The following is an 18,079-nucleotide window of genomic DNA, read 5'->3' on the forward strand; positions in this document are numbered from 1 at the left end:
ACTATTTTTCCTGGCACTGAAGTCAGGCTAACCGGTCTGTAGTTTCCCGGATCGCCCCTGGAGCCCTTTTCAAATATTGGGGTTACATTTGCTATCCTCCAGTCTTCAGGTACAATGGATGATTTTAATGATAGGTTACAGTATGGCATGTTCTTATGTTTCAGCCTGTTTCTAGCCCCTGCCTGCCTCTGGTTTGTCTGTGCCTCTATTTTCAGCTTTGTCTCCGGTTTCTGTCTCACTGCCTGTGCACGCCTTGTCTCCGGCACCTGTCCTGCTTCTAGTCTCAGCTTGTCTCCAGCACTAGCCAACTTTCTGCTGGCTACCAGAACCTACAGGCCCAACCCAAGGGGCAGGTGGCTGGTCAGGGGCAAGACCCTGCCCTGAAGTCCGGTACTGCCCCTGTGGGGGAAGTCTCCATATCCAGCCAGTCCTCCGGCTGTGACAAAGACAGAGCTGGACAGGGCAATAGCATAGTTGTCCCATCCAATTGACTCTGTCTCCTGTGTCACCATAGCAGATCCTATTCTATACATTTGCATGTATTGGAAACCCAGTATTTGCTAATTTATCTCATGCGTATTCATTGTTGGCATCCTGAAAGTCCAACTAGCAGTGGGGGTCCTCAGAACAGGTTTGGAAAACTCTGCCTTACCTCATCTTCCATTATTTCCTTCCCTTGTTACCCCTGTCCTCTGTACCTGCCCCTGCATGATAGGATTGTATCATAGAAACATAGAAACATACATAGAAACATAGAAATGACGGCAGAAGAAGACCAAATGGCCCATCTAGTCTGCCCAGCAAGCTTCACACATATTTCCTCTCATACTTATCTGTTTCTCTTAGCTCTTGGTTCTATTTCCCTTCCACCCCCACCTTTAATGTAGAGAGCAGTGATGGAGCTGCATCCAAGTGAAATATCTAGCTTGATTCGTTAGGGGTAGTAGCCGCCGCAATAAGCAAGCTGCACCCATGCTTATTTGTTTTACCCAGACTATGTTATTAGCCCTTATTGGTTGTTTTTCTTCTCCCCTGCCGTTGAAGCAGGGAGCTATGCTGGATATGCGTGAAGTATCAGTCTTCTCCCATGCCGTTGAAGCAGAGAGCCATGCTGGATATGCATCGAAAGTGAAGTATCAGGCACATTTGGTTTGGGGTAGTAACCGCCGTAACAAGCCAGCTACTCCCCGCTTTGTGAGTGCGAACCCTCTTTTCTTCTCCCCTGCCGTTGAAGCAGAGAGCTCTGCTGGATGTGTGAAGTATCAGTTTTTCTTCTCCCCTGCCGTTGAATCAGAGAACTTTGCTGTATATGCATTGAAAGTGAAGTATCAGGCTTATTTGATTTGGGGTAGTAACCGCCGTAACAAGCCAGCTACTCCCCTCTTTGTGAGTGTGAATCCTTTTTTCCACATTTCCTCTTGCTGTTGAAGCTTAGAGCGATGTTGGAGTCACCGTAAGCCTGTGTATGTTTATTTAATAAGGGTATTGACTCCAGGCAGTAGCCGTCATTCTGGCGAGTCACCCACTCTTCATTGGTTTTGGATACTAGCATCTCTGGGCCACAGATCCTAGATGTGTGTCTACATCATGCTACCTTGGTCGAATGGATGAATAGCAGAAGGGGAGCCTGGATGGGGGGAATGCAGGGAGCCAACTCTGGTCACCAGTGCCCAAAAGCCCTAGGGATAACATCTGCTTAGTCCTTAGTTACACAGTGAATGATCTCAGCAAAAGATCAGTTGGCTTATCTTGTCTACCTGGTTAATCCTGCTCATCCCATAAAACTATTTTTGAATCCCTCGTAGCCAGGCAATAGCCTGTGAACTCAAAGGCATGGTGCTGGCAGAGATTCCTCCATCTTATGTTTGCATATTACGATCTTAGTGGATAGCAGGCATTAGAATCTCAGCATTGTTAATCACAGAGAAAGACAACAGCGACTTTCAGTTTTGCTTTTCTCAGTCGTAATTCACCTTGGACGTGAAATATCTTGGGCCAGCTGCAGGGGTCAGACACCTGGTCTCCCATGGTCCTGCATAGTGAGGGTGAAACCCCTGTGAACGAGCAAGTCAGGGACCAGGACAGACTGGCGAAAGAGGAAGAGGAGCCTGCAACGGTGGAAACAGACTGGAAAAAGGACACCTGGATAACTGATAAACCTTTTCAGACGTGCTTTTATTTCAGATAATACGACCTATGAGGCCTAGATTTCATCCTTTCCAGTATAAATCACATCAATCTGTGTACAGCTTCTGGCTCAAAATATAATTATCCTGTAATCATGCAGAGAGTCAGCAATATACAATCATTATACAGACTGTCTTATGTTCAACATAGTCATTCAGTCCATAAAAAAAAAAAAGCAAAAGGCCAATCTAAGGAAAGTTGAAATCTCCCACCACTGCAACCATAAATCACGTTGGTGAGGAATGAGTGACCAGAGATTGTGACCCTGTGGCTAATGACCCTGGCTGGGAATAGCTAACCTTATATATCTGCTACTACCACTTTCACAGCTGCCTGCTAATTTCTGCATTATGAGACTAAGAGTTCCCTATTTATTTTCTCCATATCTTTCACGAATATACACCTCTAGATCGCCCCTAAATTATCTCTTCTCCAACCAGAAGAATCCTAGGTTTTCGAGTCTTCACATGGAAGTTGTTGCATACGCCTAATCATCTTTGTTGCCCTTCTCTGTATGTTAATGCACACATGCTACATCCTTTAACTGGTACGACTGTGGCAGGTGTTCAGGCCTGGGAGTGGCTGACCAGGCAGAGACAGGGCTTGCTGACCTTGGTTCAAAATGATTGATGATTCTTGGCCAATACTGTGACTGTGGTTACTGGCTGAACTTGTGTGAATGACTAACCACGTTTGCGACAATACTATCATTTTGGTTACTGATACTGAGATGGGAACGGCTGCCATCGGTTTGACAATACTGTGATTATGATTGGTTGACCACGGCTGGGAGAACCCGACCATGATGTGACAAGAGTGTGACTGAGTTGGTTGACCTTAGTCGGAAATGATAGACCACGGTGGGTCAACACTGTAACTGTGGGTGTCTTGCTCATTGCCTTTGGCTCCTTTTCTGTTCTCCCACCCTTTCTACCTCAGTGTATCACCAACATGCACATAACTGTATTATATTTACCAAGGCCGTGTCTGCCCTAAAGCTAACCTGCTCACTGGGGCTACTCATTCTCTGCCTCTTTGAGGGTCTCCATGGCTGAGGCGTATGGGAGAGATTATCTTAGCTGAGTTTGCCTTTTGCAAACAAATACTGACTTTACCCCAGAAGACATATATGATGGTGCCATGTTATCAACGTTTAGACAAAGTGTCATTTTTAAACTCTTTCATTCTAAAAGCAGTTAAACAAGATTCACCAAATGTTATCTAGAGGAGATTTAATAGAAACAGGTGGAATGTGAGCCTCACACATTACAGGGTTTCTAGACGTGAGGTCAGAAGAACAAACAGAAGAGTCATCCCATTCTATCTCTAGATGTGAAAACAAAACTTAATTTATTATTGGAACAGAAAGGTTAAGAAAAATGCCTTTTTTTTTTTTCTCAACTGGGTTTCAGAGACCTAGGGAGATAAAGTGGCTTGTCCAAGGTCACACACAGAGTCAGTGGCAGACGTGTCTCGAAGCCACGACGTCTCCTAACCTGTCAGTCTTTCGTCATAGGCCAAACTTTCAGCACCTAATTCTGGGCTTCGCAGTCCGGATTTCCTTCGGAAAAACTGGATCCCAAGTCCCAGTCTGCCTGTGGGATGAGCATTACTCGAACACAGAGCTGGCTTTGAGCTCTAATACTCCACGAGTCTGTTCTTGGTTATCTGGGTCGCCTTCCTTGACCCATTTCTGCCGTTGTACCAAACGTCTATTAAAAAAAAAAAAAAAAAATGACCGTGGACAGGAAATTTCTGGCAAATTCTTTTCTGCCTGAAGCAGCTGTGTTTTCTCTCCGTCCCGTCGCGTTGCCGGCCAGCTGCTCCTGGCAGTCAGAGAAATAGCACAGCTCAGCCAAGAAGAACCAGCATCACCCTGTCATACAGGCGAACATTGGCATCGTTTACAAAAGGGGGCTCTGGAGAAGATCAGAGACATGCCTTGAATTTTTTACAGGATGGAGACTAAAGTTCATCTTAGCAGGGGCTCTTCTGAGAGGGAGCGGGAAGGGGGGGCGTTACCATAGGAGGCTGGGAGTTTGAAACTGTGTCTGTGTGTTTAAAAAAAAAAAAAAATTCTTTTAAAATATTTGCAGATAGTATTGTGACAGTGAGAAGTTCGTTGTTAACGTCAGCACGGGCATGAAATTCCTGCAGGGACCTCGCCGCCGCTCCACCTACGAAAACCCATTTCTCATTCCTGCCATGGCCTGGCCCCGCGTCCAAACAGGGGAAACGCACTCTCGCGAGGATATCGCCGCGTCTCCGAATATGCACAGTGCAGCCCCAAAGAAGGAGACGCAGTGAGATCACACGGGGACATCGCCGCCGCTCCGTAGATGGGGGGACAGCTTCCTGCCATGACATCACCACGTTTTCTCCATATGTAGCTAAGGAGCCACGTTCCCGCAGCGACTCCAGTGCTGCCCGGTTCCAGTCGTGCTGTGGGTGTCAATGACAGGGAAGCAGGTTAAATATAAAAAAAAAAAAAAAAAAAGAGGGAATTAAATTCCACGACCGGCCAAGGATGGCAGGGTTCATTTACAAGGGGGGGAGCAGCCACCCCCTTTCAGCCTGCGAATTCCTGTCTTCCCAAGGTCACGTTGGGGCCTGACGTGGCTTCACAGCCACTCGTCATGGGCCACATCCTGTCACGAGCTCGAACCAGCCACTCCATTTCCTGTCATTGCTCCCCTAAAGTTGTGTCATAAAATTACATCGCTCGGTATGTTGTCAACTCCTATTTCCAAAAAGTCTGCTACTGACTTGTGATTCAATTATGTAAAATTAACCATGCACCAAACCTCTTGCAACCTTTACTAACTCTCAAAACAACCGTGCAGAGGAGCCTAGAAAGGAACTGCGTTCCCCTGGGCTCTTATCGCTTTGACTTCATCGAACAACAACAACAGCTGTTTGTTCAAACGCCCATATTAGAATCACGGGGCCTCCAAATTTGTAATTCAAAAAGGTGGGTTTTTTTTTCCTTACTCATTTCTTAACTTTTCTTATTTGCAATTATACGAGCCCCTGAAACTTTAGTTTAGAAAAACACCGCCACACTGGACTGTGAGGGCTGCAACAAAGAGGCCGGTGAGGATCCACTGGGATGAACATCGGAGCTGCGTCACCACTAAAAAAAAAAAAAAAATTAAGTGTTTCGATGGTACGACATTGTATCAAAATGAAAAAAACAAAAGGTGTGCTGCGAAATAACCTTGCATACGGTCTGTATCCTTGGCCATGGAGGTAATAAGCCAAATAACAAAATGCAATCTTTATTACCTCCATGGCCAAGTTTACGGACCATAGACAAGAACATAAGAATATAAGAAAATGCCATACTGGGTCAGACCAAGGGTCCATCAAGCCCAGCATCCTGTTTCCAACAGTGGCCAATCCAGGCCATAAGAACCTGGCAAGTACCCAAAAACTAAGTTATTTCGCAGCACAGCGTTCTTCATTTTGATTCCCTGGTGCGTTTGCTCTCCTACCCATAATCCTTTGCGGAACAACGTTGTATTAAATCGCATGCACGAGTTTATAGAATTAAACTGGACTTCTATCAAACGGATATTAGAATAATGGAGAGGGGGGGGTGGGGGGGTGACCGAGAGGCGAGACGGAATGAGAGCAAACACTTCTGGGATTTATAATCTGAAAACAGTCCCAGCCGCAAGGTTTAAATATCGGAGCTTGAATGCTGTTCCTTGATGTCAGAGTTCGGCGACATTGCGGAGATGACGAAATTATTTAAGGGCATAGTGTGGATTGCAGCCAGTAAGCAGCCTGGCCTACGAAGAGCTGCCAAGTGACCGGCAGCGATCGGAGCCGTTTCACAGCACCTACGTTTCAAACGTCTGTGCTGATCCGCGTCCACTTACAGGAGTGCTCTCAAGGGAAAGTGACGCGGGAATCTCAAGGAAAAAAAAAAAAAGCGACTCCCACGGACAGGACCAAGTCAGAAAACGTCCTCCCCCCGCTTAGGCACCCTAGATAATACTGATTATCTCTCTGAAAAAGCGGCTGGGCCACAGACTGTGTCGACCGGAGAAGCGGGGGAAAATCCGAGGCCCGTTCCCCCCCAGAAATCCTTCAGTGGGAGCGGTCAGGCTCATAAGGGTCACACGTAATGTCACAAATACACACTACCCTGGGGCCAGCTCCCTGCCTTAGGCTGCAGTGCTGCAAAGGGAACGGGGTTTGCATCCCTTCCCTCTCCGTTAGGGCTGGTTGGGTCGGGGGCATGTTTGGAGGTGATGCATTTAGGAACCGAGAAGAAGGAAGGGCAGCTGACGGCAGCCATGGCACCCCTCGTGGTCAATGAGCAGATTCGAGGTTGCGCCTCCGCTGAGGGGTAGAGTCAAAGATGGAGTGTGACAAAAGGGAAAAGAGCAAAAAAAACTACACAAACCGCATTGGTCCATGTGGTATAGGTTGTATCGTGGTTACTGGGTCCTGTGATCCATTGCTTCAGCAGAGGAAGGGTAAACGCCTCGCTGGAGGTCAGAGAGAGTGGTGGAGGTGGAAGTGGAGCTACGGTCTCCAGCTTTGCAGGGCAGTGAACCAAGCACGGTGAAGATCTGCCGGCTCTTTCCGAAGGCCAGAGCAGCGTCATACGCCATGCAGACAGACGCCACCCCTGCCAAGGTGACCACGCCCTTTCCTTCTTACAGTCACATGTGGAGCTGTGATTAGGCGACAATATCTCAAGTGATGGAAAAAGGGAGCACTGTTTTGTACCACAGAGGCAACCAGTCCTGGGGCAGACAATCAAGGAATCTGCTCAGGTGCACCATCCTTGCAGGTAGCATGGGGGGGGGGGGGGGGGGTGTCCGGGTAGGCCTGTGTGCCAAGGAGGGAGCGACGGGTGGCTAGCTGAGTTTGGAATGGCCATTTGTGAGCCGAGCGGCATTCATTTGCCAATCTGTGACCAGGCCATTGCTGGTCGCACTCTGGAAGCCGACGGTCCCATTTTTCTTCCTTGGCTTCTCTTCCTCGTTGGCGCTAATGATGTCATCACTTTCCTCTGCATCGCTTCTTACGTCTTTCTCGATCTGTGGGGGGTGCAGGAGAGAATGGCACCAACAATAAGGTATTAAAATCCAGGAACAGGACCCCAGATAAATCTGGCGGGTCTAATCTTGCTTTGAATGCTCATTTACTGTTAAAGCTGCACTCCATCCTTCCACAGTCTCTGTTCTCTCGTGGCAGGCAGATGTATCACAGGAACACTCAGTCCAAACACACAGTCCATGTTCTATATTTACATTTACATTTTACATTTATTAAAATTTATGAATCGCCTAACACTTAAAAGTCTAGACGATAAACAAAAAAACAGTCATAATAAAAAAAAACATAAAACATTCATAATAAAAAAATACATTCAAAGTAAAATCATGAGATGAAATAAAATAATAAATAATGCATTCAAATAAAATAATGCGCCATACATTCATGGGAGATGCATTATAGGAACACTCAGCCCTTCCACACATTCTCTACTATCTCATAGAAGGAACACGCATATTATGCCTTGGGACAGGTAAATAAAATATCCAGCCAGGATAGGATCTTGGGAGGGCAGGGCGTTTGATGAGCGACACTTACCGTGCCAACAAAGGTGAATCTGTAGACCATGCGCAGGATAAGATAAGCCCAGAAGACATGGAGCAGCTGCAGAATCATCAGAAGAGCGTTGAAAAAATAGTACCCGAAGAAGGGCTGGAAGATTTCCATGGAGTAGTAGTAGGTGCTATAAATCACCCTGCGAGAGACCAAGAAAGCAGGTGAGAAGGCTGCAGCCCATCTTCCCCTCAGCCTCCCACCAGCTTAAATTCTTTCCGGCTGGACGTGAACAGCCCTTGCCGCCTCCTCGGTTTCGTATGGGCATCAAGCCAGGGAAGGGATGCAGTGAACGAGCTGGGGGGGGGGGGGGGGGGGTTCCCACCCACGGCTCCTTTTGTCTGCCTAAGGAAAGAATGGGAGGTGCTAGCCCTGCTTCTGGGCTTCAGTCTGCCGACTGTTCAACAACAAAAATATAGTTAAGAGTCAGCGGCAGAGCTGGGATTAGAACTGGCAGAGATAAACAGAGCTGCGGGGGTGGGAATTTCAGTGGGATCTAGCTGGCTAATCGAGAAATCGAGCCCCCCCACGAGGTTGTATCTAAAACTTCATTTAAATCTAGCTGGCTAAAACCTAACCAGTGGAGATTTCAGCTGGTCTTGTTACTGAACAGTAACCCCCAAAGTGACGTGCCGTCAGGAGACACAGAGCGTCAGCGGCAGAGAAGCCTCCGACCTCATGCTCCCTAGTAACTTCACCTATTTCCATTATCCTCCTCCTGCTTCCTCCAAGGGGGAATCTCAGGGGGAAAGGAACGGCTGTGTCTCCCTTCCAGCCAAGACCCAAAATGTATCCTGTACAGAAGGGATCCCTGGGGGGGCTAGAAGAGAGACTGAGAAGAGACTGAAGGTGGAGAACATTACGATTTGATAAAGATAAAAGCCCAATGCGGGACTCACCTGCTGGGGAGGAGGATCAAGCGGGTGATGATAAAAATCAAAGCAAAGAAGATGAACAGCACATCACAGACGCGCTTCCACTTGGTGTAATTAAACATCTTTGCTAACTGTGAGGAGGAAAACACAGCAAGTCAGGTCTGGGAGATCACAGTTTGGATGCAGACAGATCTAGGCATGCACAGGCTGGATGCATGAAGGTCAGGGAGCACATAGTCTGCAAGCAGATAGATCTAGGAGTGCACAGTCAAGGTGCAGGCACATCTGCGGGTGAACAGGCGTGAGTGCAGACAGGTCTGGGAGTGCACAGTCTGGATACATGAAGGTCAGGGAGCACACACTCTGTGTGCAGTCACTGCATTATAGCACTGTTGTAGGTCTGGGAGATCACAGTCTGGATGCATGAAGGTCAGGGAGCACACACTCTGTGTGCAGTCACTGCATTATAGCACTGTTGTAGGTCTGGGAGTGCACAATCTGGCTGCATGAAGGTCAGGGAGCACACACTCTGTGTGCAGTCACTGCATTATAGCACTGTTGTAGGTCTGGGAGTGCACAGTCTGGATACATGAAGGTCAGGGAGCGCACAGTCTGGGTGCAGACAGATATGGAGGCATGCCGTCCCAGTGCAGTTACTCCACCATACCACACGAGATCTGAGAGCACAGATTGGGGATATAGTGACCACACTATAACAGGGAAGATCTGGGAGCACACACTCTGTGTGCAGTCACTGCATTATAGCACTGTTGTAGGTCTGGGAGTGCACAGTCTGGATACATGAAGGTCAGGGAGCGCACAGTCTGGGTGCAGACAGATATGGAGGCATGCCGTCCCAGTGCAGTTACTCCACCATACCACACGAGATCTGGGAGCACAGATTGGGGATATAGTGACCACACTATAACAGGGAAGATCTGGGAGCACACACTCTGTGTGCAGTCACTGCATTATAGCACTGTTGTAGGTCTGGGAGTGCACAGTCTGGCTGCATGAAGGTCAGGGAGCACACACTCTGTGTGCAGTCACTGCATTATAGCACTGTTGTAGGTCTGGGAGTGCACAGTCTGGATACATGAAGGTCAGGGAGCGCACAGTCTGGGTGCAGACAGATATAGAGGCATGCCGTCCCAGTGCAGTTACTCCACCATACCACACGAGATCTGAGAGCACAGATTGGGGATATAGTGACCACACTATAACAGGGAAGATCTGGGAGCACACACTCTGTGTGCAGTCACTGCATTATAGCACTGTTGTAGGTCTGGGAGTGCACAGTCTGTGTGAAATAACTGCACTGTAGCATGGGAAGTCTGGGAATGCACATTTTATAACACCAGAGGCCTGGGAGTGTTGGGCACTTAATATTCATTTGTTCACTCCTTCGCTTACTGCCGATTGGTCCCCTCACTGTCACATGTCAGTGAAAGGACCAATACCTTTCCAGAAGGTTGTCCTGAAAGGGGATTGGTCCTTTCACTAATAGGTGTCAGTGAAAAGGACCGATTGGGAAGAGCCCTGCGGAGGAGGGGCTCTGGCAGGGGTTCTTGGCCTGCAGAGGGGATTTGGAGTCTGGCAAGCACTGTTTTAAGACAGAGACCTCAGAATGCACTATTTCACGTAGAGGATCCCAGGTCCGACCTGGACGCTTGGCCCATTGGGCCAGAGTTGGGGGGTGGGGAGGGAGCTGTAGTCAGATCAGCTGCTGGTGCAGGTTCTGGGCACCCCATGCTGTTGTGGGCACGCAAGCCACGTCTCCTGGACGCCCGATGCTTTTGAGCTCATTTAAATATACAGGGAGATTCACTCGAAAGAGGCCCCGAATATTCTGTAATACCTCTCACTAGGACGAAGCAATCTGAATGAAACAACGTGCGATGCGCTCCTCAGTATATGGAGCTTGGAACAAGCCGGGGTGCCCCCCGCGTCGGAGCGACGAGGTAGGCGCCGGGCAGCCGTCGCGACGTTTAACCGCCGTTTGCGAGATGGAGCAACGTGTCGCGCAGCGGCAAAGAGCATAGCAGAAACTGAGTCCTTTTTCGGCGCCAGGGTAATTTCAAAGGGGCTTTGGCCACCATGGAGGCAAAAATCCATGGATAAAGGTAATGGGGGGGGGGTTAGATAGGGCCGGGGGGCTGGGTTAGGTAGGGGAAGGGAGGGGAAGGTGAGGGGAGGGTGAAAGAAAGTTCCCTCCGAGGCCGCTCCGATTTCGGCAGCCTTGCGCGCGCCGATACCGGATTTTATAAGATACGCGCGGCTACGCGCGTATCTTATAAAATCCAGCGTACTTTTGTTGGCGCCTGGTGCGCCAACAAAAGTACGCGATCGCGCTTTTTTAAAAAGTCTACCCCTCTGTGTGTAGTAACTGCACTGTAGCATGGGAGGTCAGGGAGCGCACACTCTGTGTGTAGTAACTGCACTGTAGCATGGGAGGTCAGGGAGCGCACACTCTGGGTGCAGTGAATGCACTGTAAGATGGGAGGTCAGGGAGCGCACACTCTGGGTGCAGTGACTGCACTGTAAGATGGGAGGTCAGGGAGCGCACACTCTGGGTGCAGTGACTGCACTGTAAGATGGGAGGTCAGGGAGCGCACACTCTGGGTGCAGTGACTGCACTGTAGCATGGGAGGTCAGGGAGCGCACACTCTGGGTGCACTGACTGCACTGTAGCATGGGAGGTCAGGGAGCGCACACTCTGGGTGCAGTGAATGCACTGTAAGATGGGAGGTCAGGGAGCGCACACTCTGGGTGCAGTGACTGCACTGTAAGATGGGAGGTCAGGGAGCGCACACTCTGGGTGCAGTGACTGCACTGTAAGATGGGAGGTCAGGGAGCGCACACTCTGGGTGCAGTGACTGCACTGTAAGATGGGAGGTCAGGGAGCGCACACTCTGGGTGCAGTGACTGCACTGTAGCATGGGAGGTCAGGGAGCGCACACTCTGGGTGCAGTGAATGCACTGTAAGATGGGAGGTCAGGGAGCGCACACTCTGGGTGCAGTGACTGCACTGTAAGATGGGAGGTCAGGGAGCGCACACTCTGGGTGCAGTGACTGCACTGTAAGATGGGAGGTCAGGGAGTGCACACTCTGGGTGCAGTGACTGCACTGTAGCATGGGAGGTCAGGGAGCGCACACTCTGGGTGCAGTGAATGCACTGTAAGATGGGAGGTCAGGGAGCGCACACTCTGGGTGCAGTGACTGCACTGTAAGATGGGAGGTCAGGGAGCGCACACTCTGGGTGCAGTGACTGCACTGTAAGATGGGAGGTCAGGGAGTGCACACTCTGGGTGCAGTGACTGCACTGTAGGATGGGAGGTCAGGGAGCGCACACTCTGGGTGCAGTGAATGCACTGTAAGATGGGAGGTCAGGGAGCGCACACTCTGGGTGCAGTGACTGCACTGTAAGATGGGAGGTCAGGGAGCGCACACTCTGGGTGCAGTGACTGCACTGTAAGATGGGAGGTCAGGGAGTGCACACTCTGGGTGCAGTGACTGCACTGTAGCATGGGAGGTCAGGGAGTGCACACTCTGGGTGCAGTGACTGCACTGTAAGATGGGAGGTCAGGGAGTGCACACTCTGGGTGCAGTGACTGCACTGTAAGATGGGAGGTCAGGGAGCACACTCTGGGTGCAGTGACGGCACTGTAAGATGGGAGGTCAGGGAGCACACTCTGTGTGTAGTAACTGCACTGTAGCATGGGAGGTCAGGGAGCGCACACTCTGGGTGCAGTGACTGCACTGTAAGATGGGAGGTCAGGGAGTGCACACTCTGGGTGCAGTGACTGCACTGTAAGATGGGAGGTCAGGGAGCGCACACTCTGGGTGCAGTGACTGCACTGTAAGATGGGAGGTCAGGGAGCGCACACTCTGGGTGCAGTGACTGCACTGTAAGATGGGAGGTCAGGGAGTGCACACTCTGGGTGCAGTGACTGCACTGTAGCATGGGAGGTCAGGGAGTGCACACTTTGGGTGCAGTGACTGCACTGTAAGATGGGAGGTCAGGGAGTGCACACTCTGGGTGCAGTGACTGCACTGTAAGATGGGAGGTCAGGGAGCACACTCTGGGTGCAGTGACTGCACTGTAAGATGGGAGGTCAGGGAGTGCACACTCTGGGTGCAGTGACTGCACTGTAAGATGGGAGGTCAGGGAGCACACACTCTGGGTGCAGTGACTGCACTGTAGCATGGGAGGTCAGGGAGTGCACACTCTGGGTGCAGTGACTGCACTGTAAGATGGGAGGTCAGGGAGCACACACTCTGGGTGCAGTGACTGCACTGTAAGATGGGAGGTCAGGGAGAGCACACTCTGGGTGCAGTGACTGCACTGTAAGATGGGAGGTCAGGGAGTGCACACTCTGGGTGCAGTGACTGCACTGTAAGATGGGAGGTCAGGGAGCACACACTCTGGGTGCAGTGACTGCACTGTAAGATGGGAGGTCAGGGAGAGCACACTCTGGGTGCAGTGACTGCACTGTAAGATGGGAGGTCAGGGAGAGCACACTCAGGGTGCAGTGACTGCACTGTATGATGGGAGGACAGGGAGCACACACTCTGGGTGCAGTGACTGCACTGTATGATGGGAGGTCAGGGAGCACACACTCTGGGTGCAGTGACTGCACTGTAAGATGGGAGGACAGGGAGCACACACTCTGGGTGCAGTGACTGCACTGTATGATGGGAGGTCAGGGAGCACACACTCTGGGTGCAGTGACTGCACTGTAAGATGGGAGGTCAGGGAGAGCACACTCTGGGTGCAGTGACTGCACTGTATGATGGGAGGTCAGGGAGCACACACTCTGGGTGCAGTGACTGCACTGTAACTTGGGAGGTCAGGGAGAGCACACTCTGGGTGCAGTGACTGCACTGTAAGATGGGAGGTCTGGGAGCACACACTCTGGGTGCAGTGACGGCACTGTAAGATGGGAGGTCTGGGAGCACACACTCTGGGTGCAGTGATGGCACTGTAAGATGGGAGGTCAGGGAGCACACACTCTGGGTGCAGTGACTGCACTGTAACATGGGAGGTCAGGGAGAGCACACTCTGGGTGCAGTGATGGCACTGTAAGATGGGAGGTCAGGGAGAACACACTCTGGGTGCAGTGACGGCACTGTAAGATGGGAGGTCAGGGAGAGCACACTCTGGGTGCAGTGACTGCACTGTAAGATGGGAGGTCAGGGAGCACACACTCTGGGTGCAGTGACTGCACTGTAAGATGGGAGGTCAGGGAGAACACACTCTGGGTGCAGTGATTGCACTATAAGATGGGAGGTCAGGGAGAGCACACTCTGGGTGCAGTGATGGCACTGTAAGATGGGAGGTCAGGGAGCACACACTCTGGGTGCAGTGACTGCACTGTAAGATGGGAGGTCAGGGAGAACACACTCTGGGTGCAGTGACTGCACTGTAAGATGGGAGGTCAGGGAGAACACACTCTGGGTGCAGTGACGGCACTGTAAGATGGGAGGTCAGGGAGAGCACACTCTGGGTGCAGTGACGGCACTGTAAGATGGGAGGTCAGGGAGCACACACTCTGGGTGCAGTGACTGCACTGTAAGATGGGAGGTCAGGGAGAACACACTCTGGGTGCAGTGATTGCACTGTAAGATGGGAGGTCAGGGAGTGCACACTCTGGGTGCAGTGAATGCACTGTAAGATGGGAGGTCAGGGAGCGCACAATCTGGGTGCAGTGACTGCACTGTAAGATGGGAGGTCAGGGAGCGCACACTCTGGGTGCAGTGACGGCACTGTAAGATGGGAGGTCAGGGAGTGCACACTCTGGGTGCAGTGACTGCACTGTAGCATGGGAGGTCAGGGAGCGCACACTCTGGGTGCAGTGAATGCACTGTAAGATGGGAGGTCAGGGAGCGCATACTCTGGGTGCAGTGACTGCACTGTAAGATGGGAGGTCAGGGAGCGCACACTCTGGGTGCAGTGACTGCACTGTAAGATGGGAGGTCAGGGAGTGCACACTCTGGGTGCAGTGACTGCACTGTAGCATGGGAGGTCAGGGAGCGCACACTCTGGGTGCAGTGAATGCACTGTAAGATGGGAGGTCAGGGAGAGCACACTCTGGGTGCAGTGACTGCACTGTAAGATGGGAGGTCAGGGAGCGCACACTCTGGGTGCAGTGACTGCACTGTAAGATGGGAGGTCAGGGAGTGCACACTCTGGGTGCAGTGACTGCACTGTAGCATGGGAGGTCAGGGAGCGCACACTCTGGGTGCAGTGAATGCACTGTAAGATGGGAGGTCAGGGAGCGCACACTCTGGGTGCAGTGACTGCACTGTAAGATGGGAGGTCAGGGAGCGCACACTCTGGGTGCAGTGACTGCACTGTAAGATGGGAGGTCAGGGAGCGCACACTCTGGGTGCAGTGACTGCACTGTAACATGGGAGGTCAGGGAGCGCACACTCTGGGTGCAGTGAATGCACTGTAAGATGGGAGGTCAGGGAGCGCACACTCTGGTGCAGTGACTGCACTGTAAGATGGGAGGTCAGGGAGCGCACACTCTGGGTGCAGTGACTGCACTGTAAGATGGGAGGTCAGGGAGTGCACACTCTGGGTGCAGTGACTGCACTGTAGCATGGGAGGTCAGGGAGCGCACACTCTGGGTGCAGTGACTGCACTGTAAGATGGGAGGTCAGGGAGCGCACACTCTGGGTGCAGTGACTGCACTGTAAGATGGGAGGTCAGGGAGCGCACACTCTGGGTGCAGTGACTGCACTGTAAGATGGGAGGTCAGGGAGTGCACACTCTGGGTGCAGTGACTGCACTGTAGCATGGGAGGTCAGGGAGTGCACACTCTGGGTGCAGTGACTGCACTGTAAGATGGGAGGTCAGGGAGTGCACACTCTGGGTGCAGTGACTGCACTGTAAGATGGGAGGTCAGGGAGCACACTCTGGGTGCAGTGACGGCACTGTAAGATGGGAGGTCAGGGAGCACACTCTGTGTGTAGTAACTGCACTGTAGCATGGGAGGTCAGGGAGCGCACACTCTGGGTGCAGTGACTGCACTGTAAGATGGGAGGTCAGGGAGAGCACACTCTGGGTGCAGTGACTGCACTGTAGCATGGGAGGTCAGGGAATGCACACTCTGGGTGCAGTGACTGCACTGTAAGATGGGAGGTCAGGGAGCACACACTCTGGGTGCAGTGACTGCACTGTAAGATGGGAGGTCAGGGAGAGCACACTCTGGGTGCAGTGACTGCACTGTAAGATGGGAGGTCAGGGAGAGCACACTCAGGGTGCAGTGACTGCACTGTATGATGGGAGGACAGGGAGCACACACTCTGGGTACAGTGACTGCACTGTATGATGGGAGGTCAGGGAGCACACACTCTGGTTGCAGTGACTGCACTGTAAGATGGGAGGACAGGGAGCACACACTCTGGGTGCAGTGACTGCACTGTATGATGGGAGGTCAGGGAGCACACACTCTGGGTGCAGTGACTGCACTGTAAGATGGGAGGTCAGGGAGAGCACACTCTGGGTGCAGTGACTGCACTGTATGATGGGAGGTCAGGGAGCACACACTCTGGGTGCAGTGACTGCACTGTAACTTGGGAGGTCAGGGAGAGCACACTCTGGGTGCAGTGACTGCACTGTAAGATGGGAGGTCTGGGAGCACACACTCTGGGTGCAGTGACGGCACTGTAAGATGGGAGGTCTGGGAGCACACACTCTGGGTGCAGTGATGGCACTGTAAGATGGGAGGTCAGGGAGCACACACTCTGGGTGCAGTGACGGCACTGTAAGATGGGAGGTCAGGGAGCACACACTCTGGGTGCAGTGATGGCACTGTAAGATGGGAGGTCAGGGAGCACACACTCTGGGTGCAGTGACTGCACTGTAACATGGGAGGTCAGGGAGAGCACACTCTGGGTGCAGTGACGGCACTGTAAGATGGGAGGTCAGGGAGCACACACTCTGGGTGCAGTGACTGCACTGTAAGATGGGAGGTCAGGGAGAACACACTCTGGGTGCAGTGACGGCACTGTAAGATGGGAGGTCAGGGAGAGCACACTCTGGGTGCAGTGACTGCACTGTAAGATGGGAGGTCAGGGAGCACACACTCTGGGTGCAGTGACTGCACTGTAAGATGGGAGGTCAGGGAGAACACACTCTGGGTGCAGTGACTGCACTGTAAGATGGGAGGTCAGGGAGCACACACTCTGGGTGCAGTGACTGCACTGTAAGAGGGGAGGTCAGGGAGCACACACTCTGGGTGCAGTGACTGCACTGTAAGAGGGGAGGTCAGGGAGCACACACTCTGGGTGCAGTGACGGCACTGTAAGATGGGAGGTCAGGGAGCACACACTCTGGCTGCAGTGACGGCACTGTAAGATGGGAGGTCAGGGAGCACACACTCTGGATGCAGTGACTGCACTGTAAGATGGGAGGTCAGGGAGAACACACTCTGGGTGCAGTGACTGCACTGTAAGATGGGAGGTGTGGGAGCACACACTCTGGGTGCCGTGACTGCACTGTAAGATGGGAGGTCAGGGAGCACACACTCTGGGTGCAGTGACTGCACTGTAAGAGGGGAGGTCAGGGAGCACACACTCTGGGTGCAGTGACTGCACTGTAAGAGGGGAGGTCAGGGAGAGCACACTCTGGGTGCAGTGACGGCACTGTAAGATGGGAGGTCAGGGAGCACACACTCTGGGTGCAGTGACGGCACTGTAAGATGGGAGGTCAGGGAGAACACACTCTGGGTGCAGTGACGGCACTGTAAGATGGGAGGTCAGGGAGAGCACACTCTGGGTGCAGTGACGGCACTGTAAGATGGGAGGTCAGGGAGCACACACTCTGGGTGCAGTGACTGCACTGTAAGATGGGAGGTCAGGGAGAACACACTCTGGGTGCAGTGACTGCACTGTAAGATGGGAGGTGTGGGAGCACACACTCTGGGTGCCGTGACTGCACTGTAAGATGGGAGGTCAGGGAGCACACACTCTGGGTGCAGTGACTGCACTGTAAGAGGGGAGGTCAGGGAGCACACACTCTGGGTGCAGTGACTGCACTGTAAGAGGGGAGGTGAGGGAGCACACACTCTGGGTGCAGTGACGGCACTGTTTCATGTAAAGGTTAGGCGAGCACAGTCTGAGTGCAGTGAATTGAGAGGGTGCTGGAAGAGACTTGGTTCTACTGTCATTTGAGAGTCTGCTGATACGCTCTCAGGATCAGGTCTTTGAGCATCCATTGGGGAAACATTTTTTTCTATATTATCTGGGTCTTCCTGGGAGGGGGGGTGGTCATATTCTCATTTCAGGTATGAAGTTAAAATTAATGAATGTGGAGAAGCAATTTGGGGTGGGAAGACACTGCTGATGCGTGGCTGGGGGGGGGGGGGGGGGAGAGGGGGATA

At 51.9% G+C, this 18,079-nt stretch overlaps 1 protein-coding gene across 3 annotated transcripts in view; it reads right to left on the reverse strand.

Moving 5' to 3' along the window:
* Positions 1–2,156: 2,156 nt before the first annotated feature.
* Positions 2,157–18,079, reverse strand: part of CERS4 (ceramide synthase 4) — a 183,451-nt gene continuing 167,528 nt past the window's right edge. For all 3 annotated transcript variants that reach the window (XM_029610800.1, XM_029610801.1, XM_029610799.1), the window contains 3 exons: positions 8,715–8,821; positions 7,801–7,957; positions 2,157–7,244 (listed from right to left, as the gene is read on the reverse strand). In XM_029610800.1, coding sequence (XP_029466660.1) covers positions 7,062–7,244; positions 7,801–7,957; positions 8,715–8,821 — 447 coding nt within the window. In that variant the 3' untranslated portion in view covers positions 2,157–7,061. The remainder of the gene's footprint in view (positions 7,245–7,800; positions 7,958–8,714; positions 8,822–18,079) is intronic.

This window comes from Rhinatrema bivittatum, chromosome 8 (assembly GCF_901001135.1).
Source record: "Rhinatrema bivittatum chromosome 8, aRhiBiv1.1, whole genome shotgun sequence".
Classification (NCBI taxonomy): domain Eukaryota; kingdom Metazoa; phylum Chordata; class Amphibia; order Gymnophiona; family Rhinatrematidae; genus Rhinatrema; species Rhinatrema bivittatum.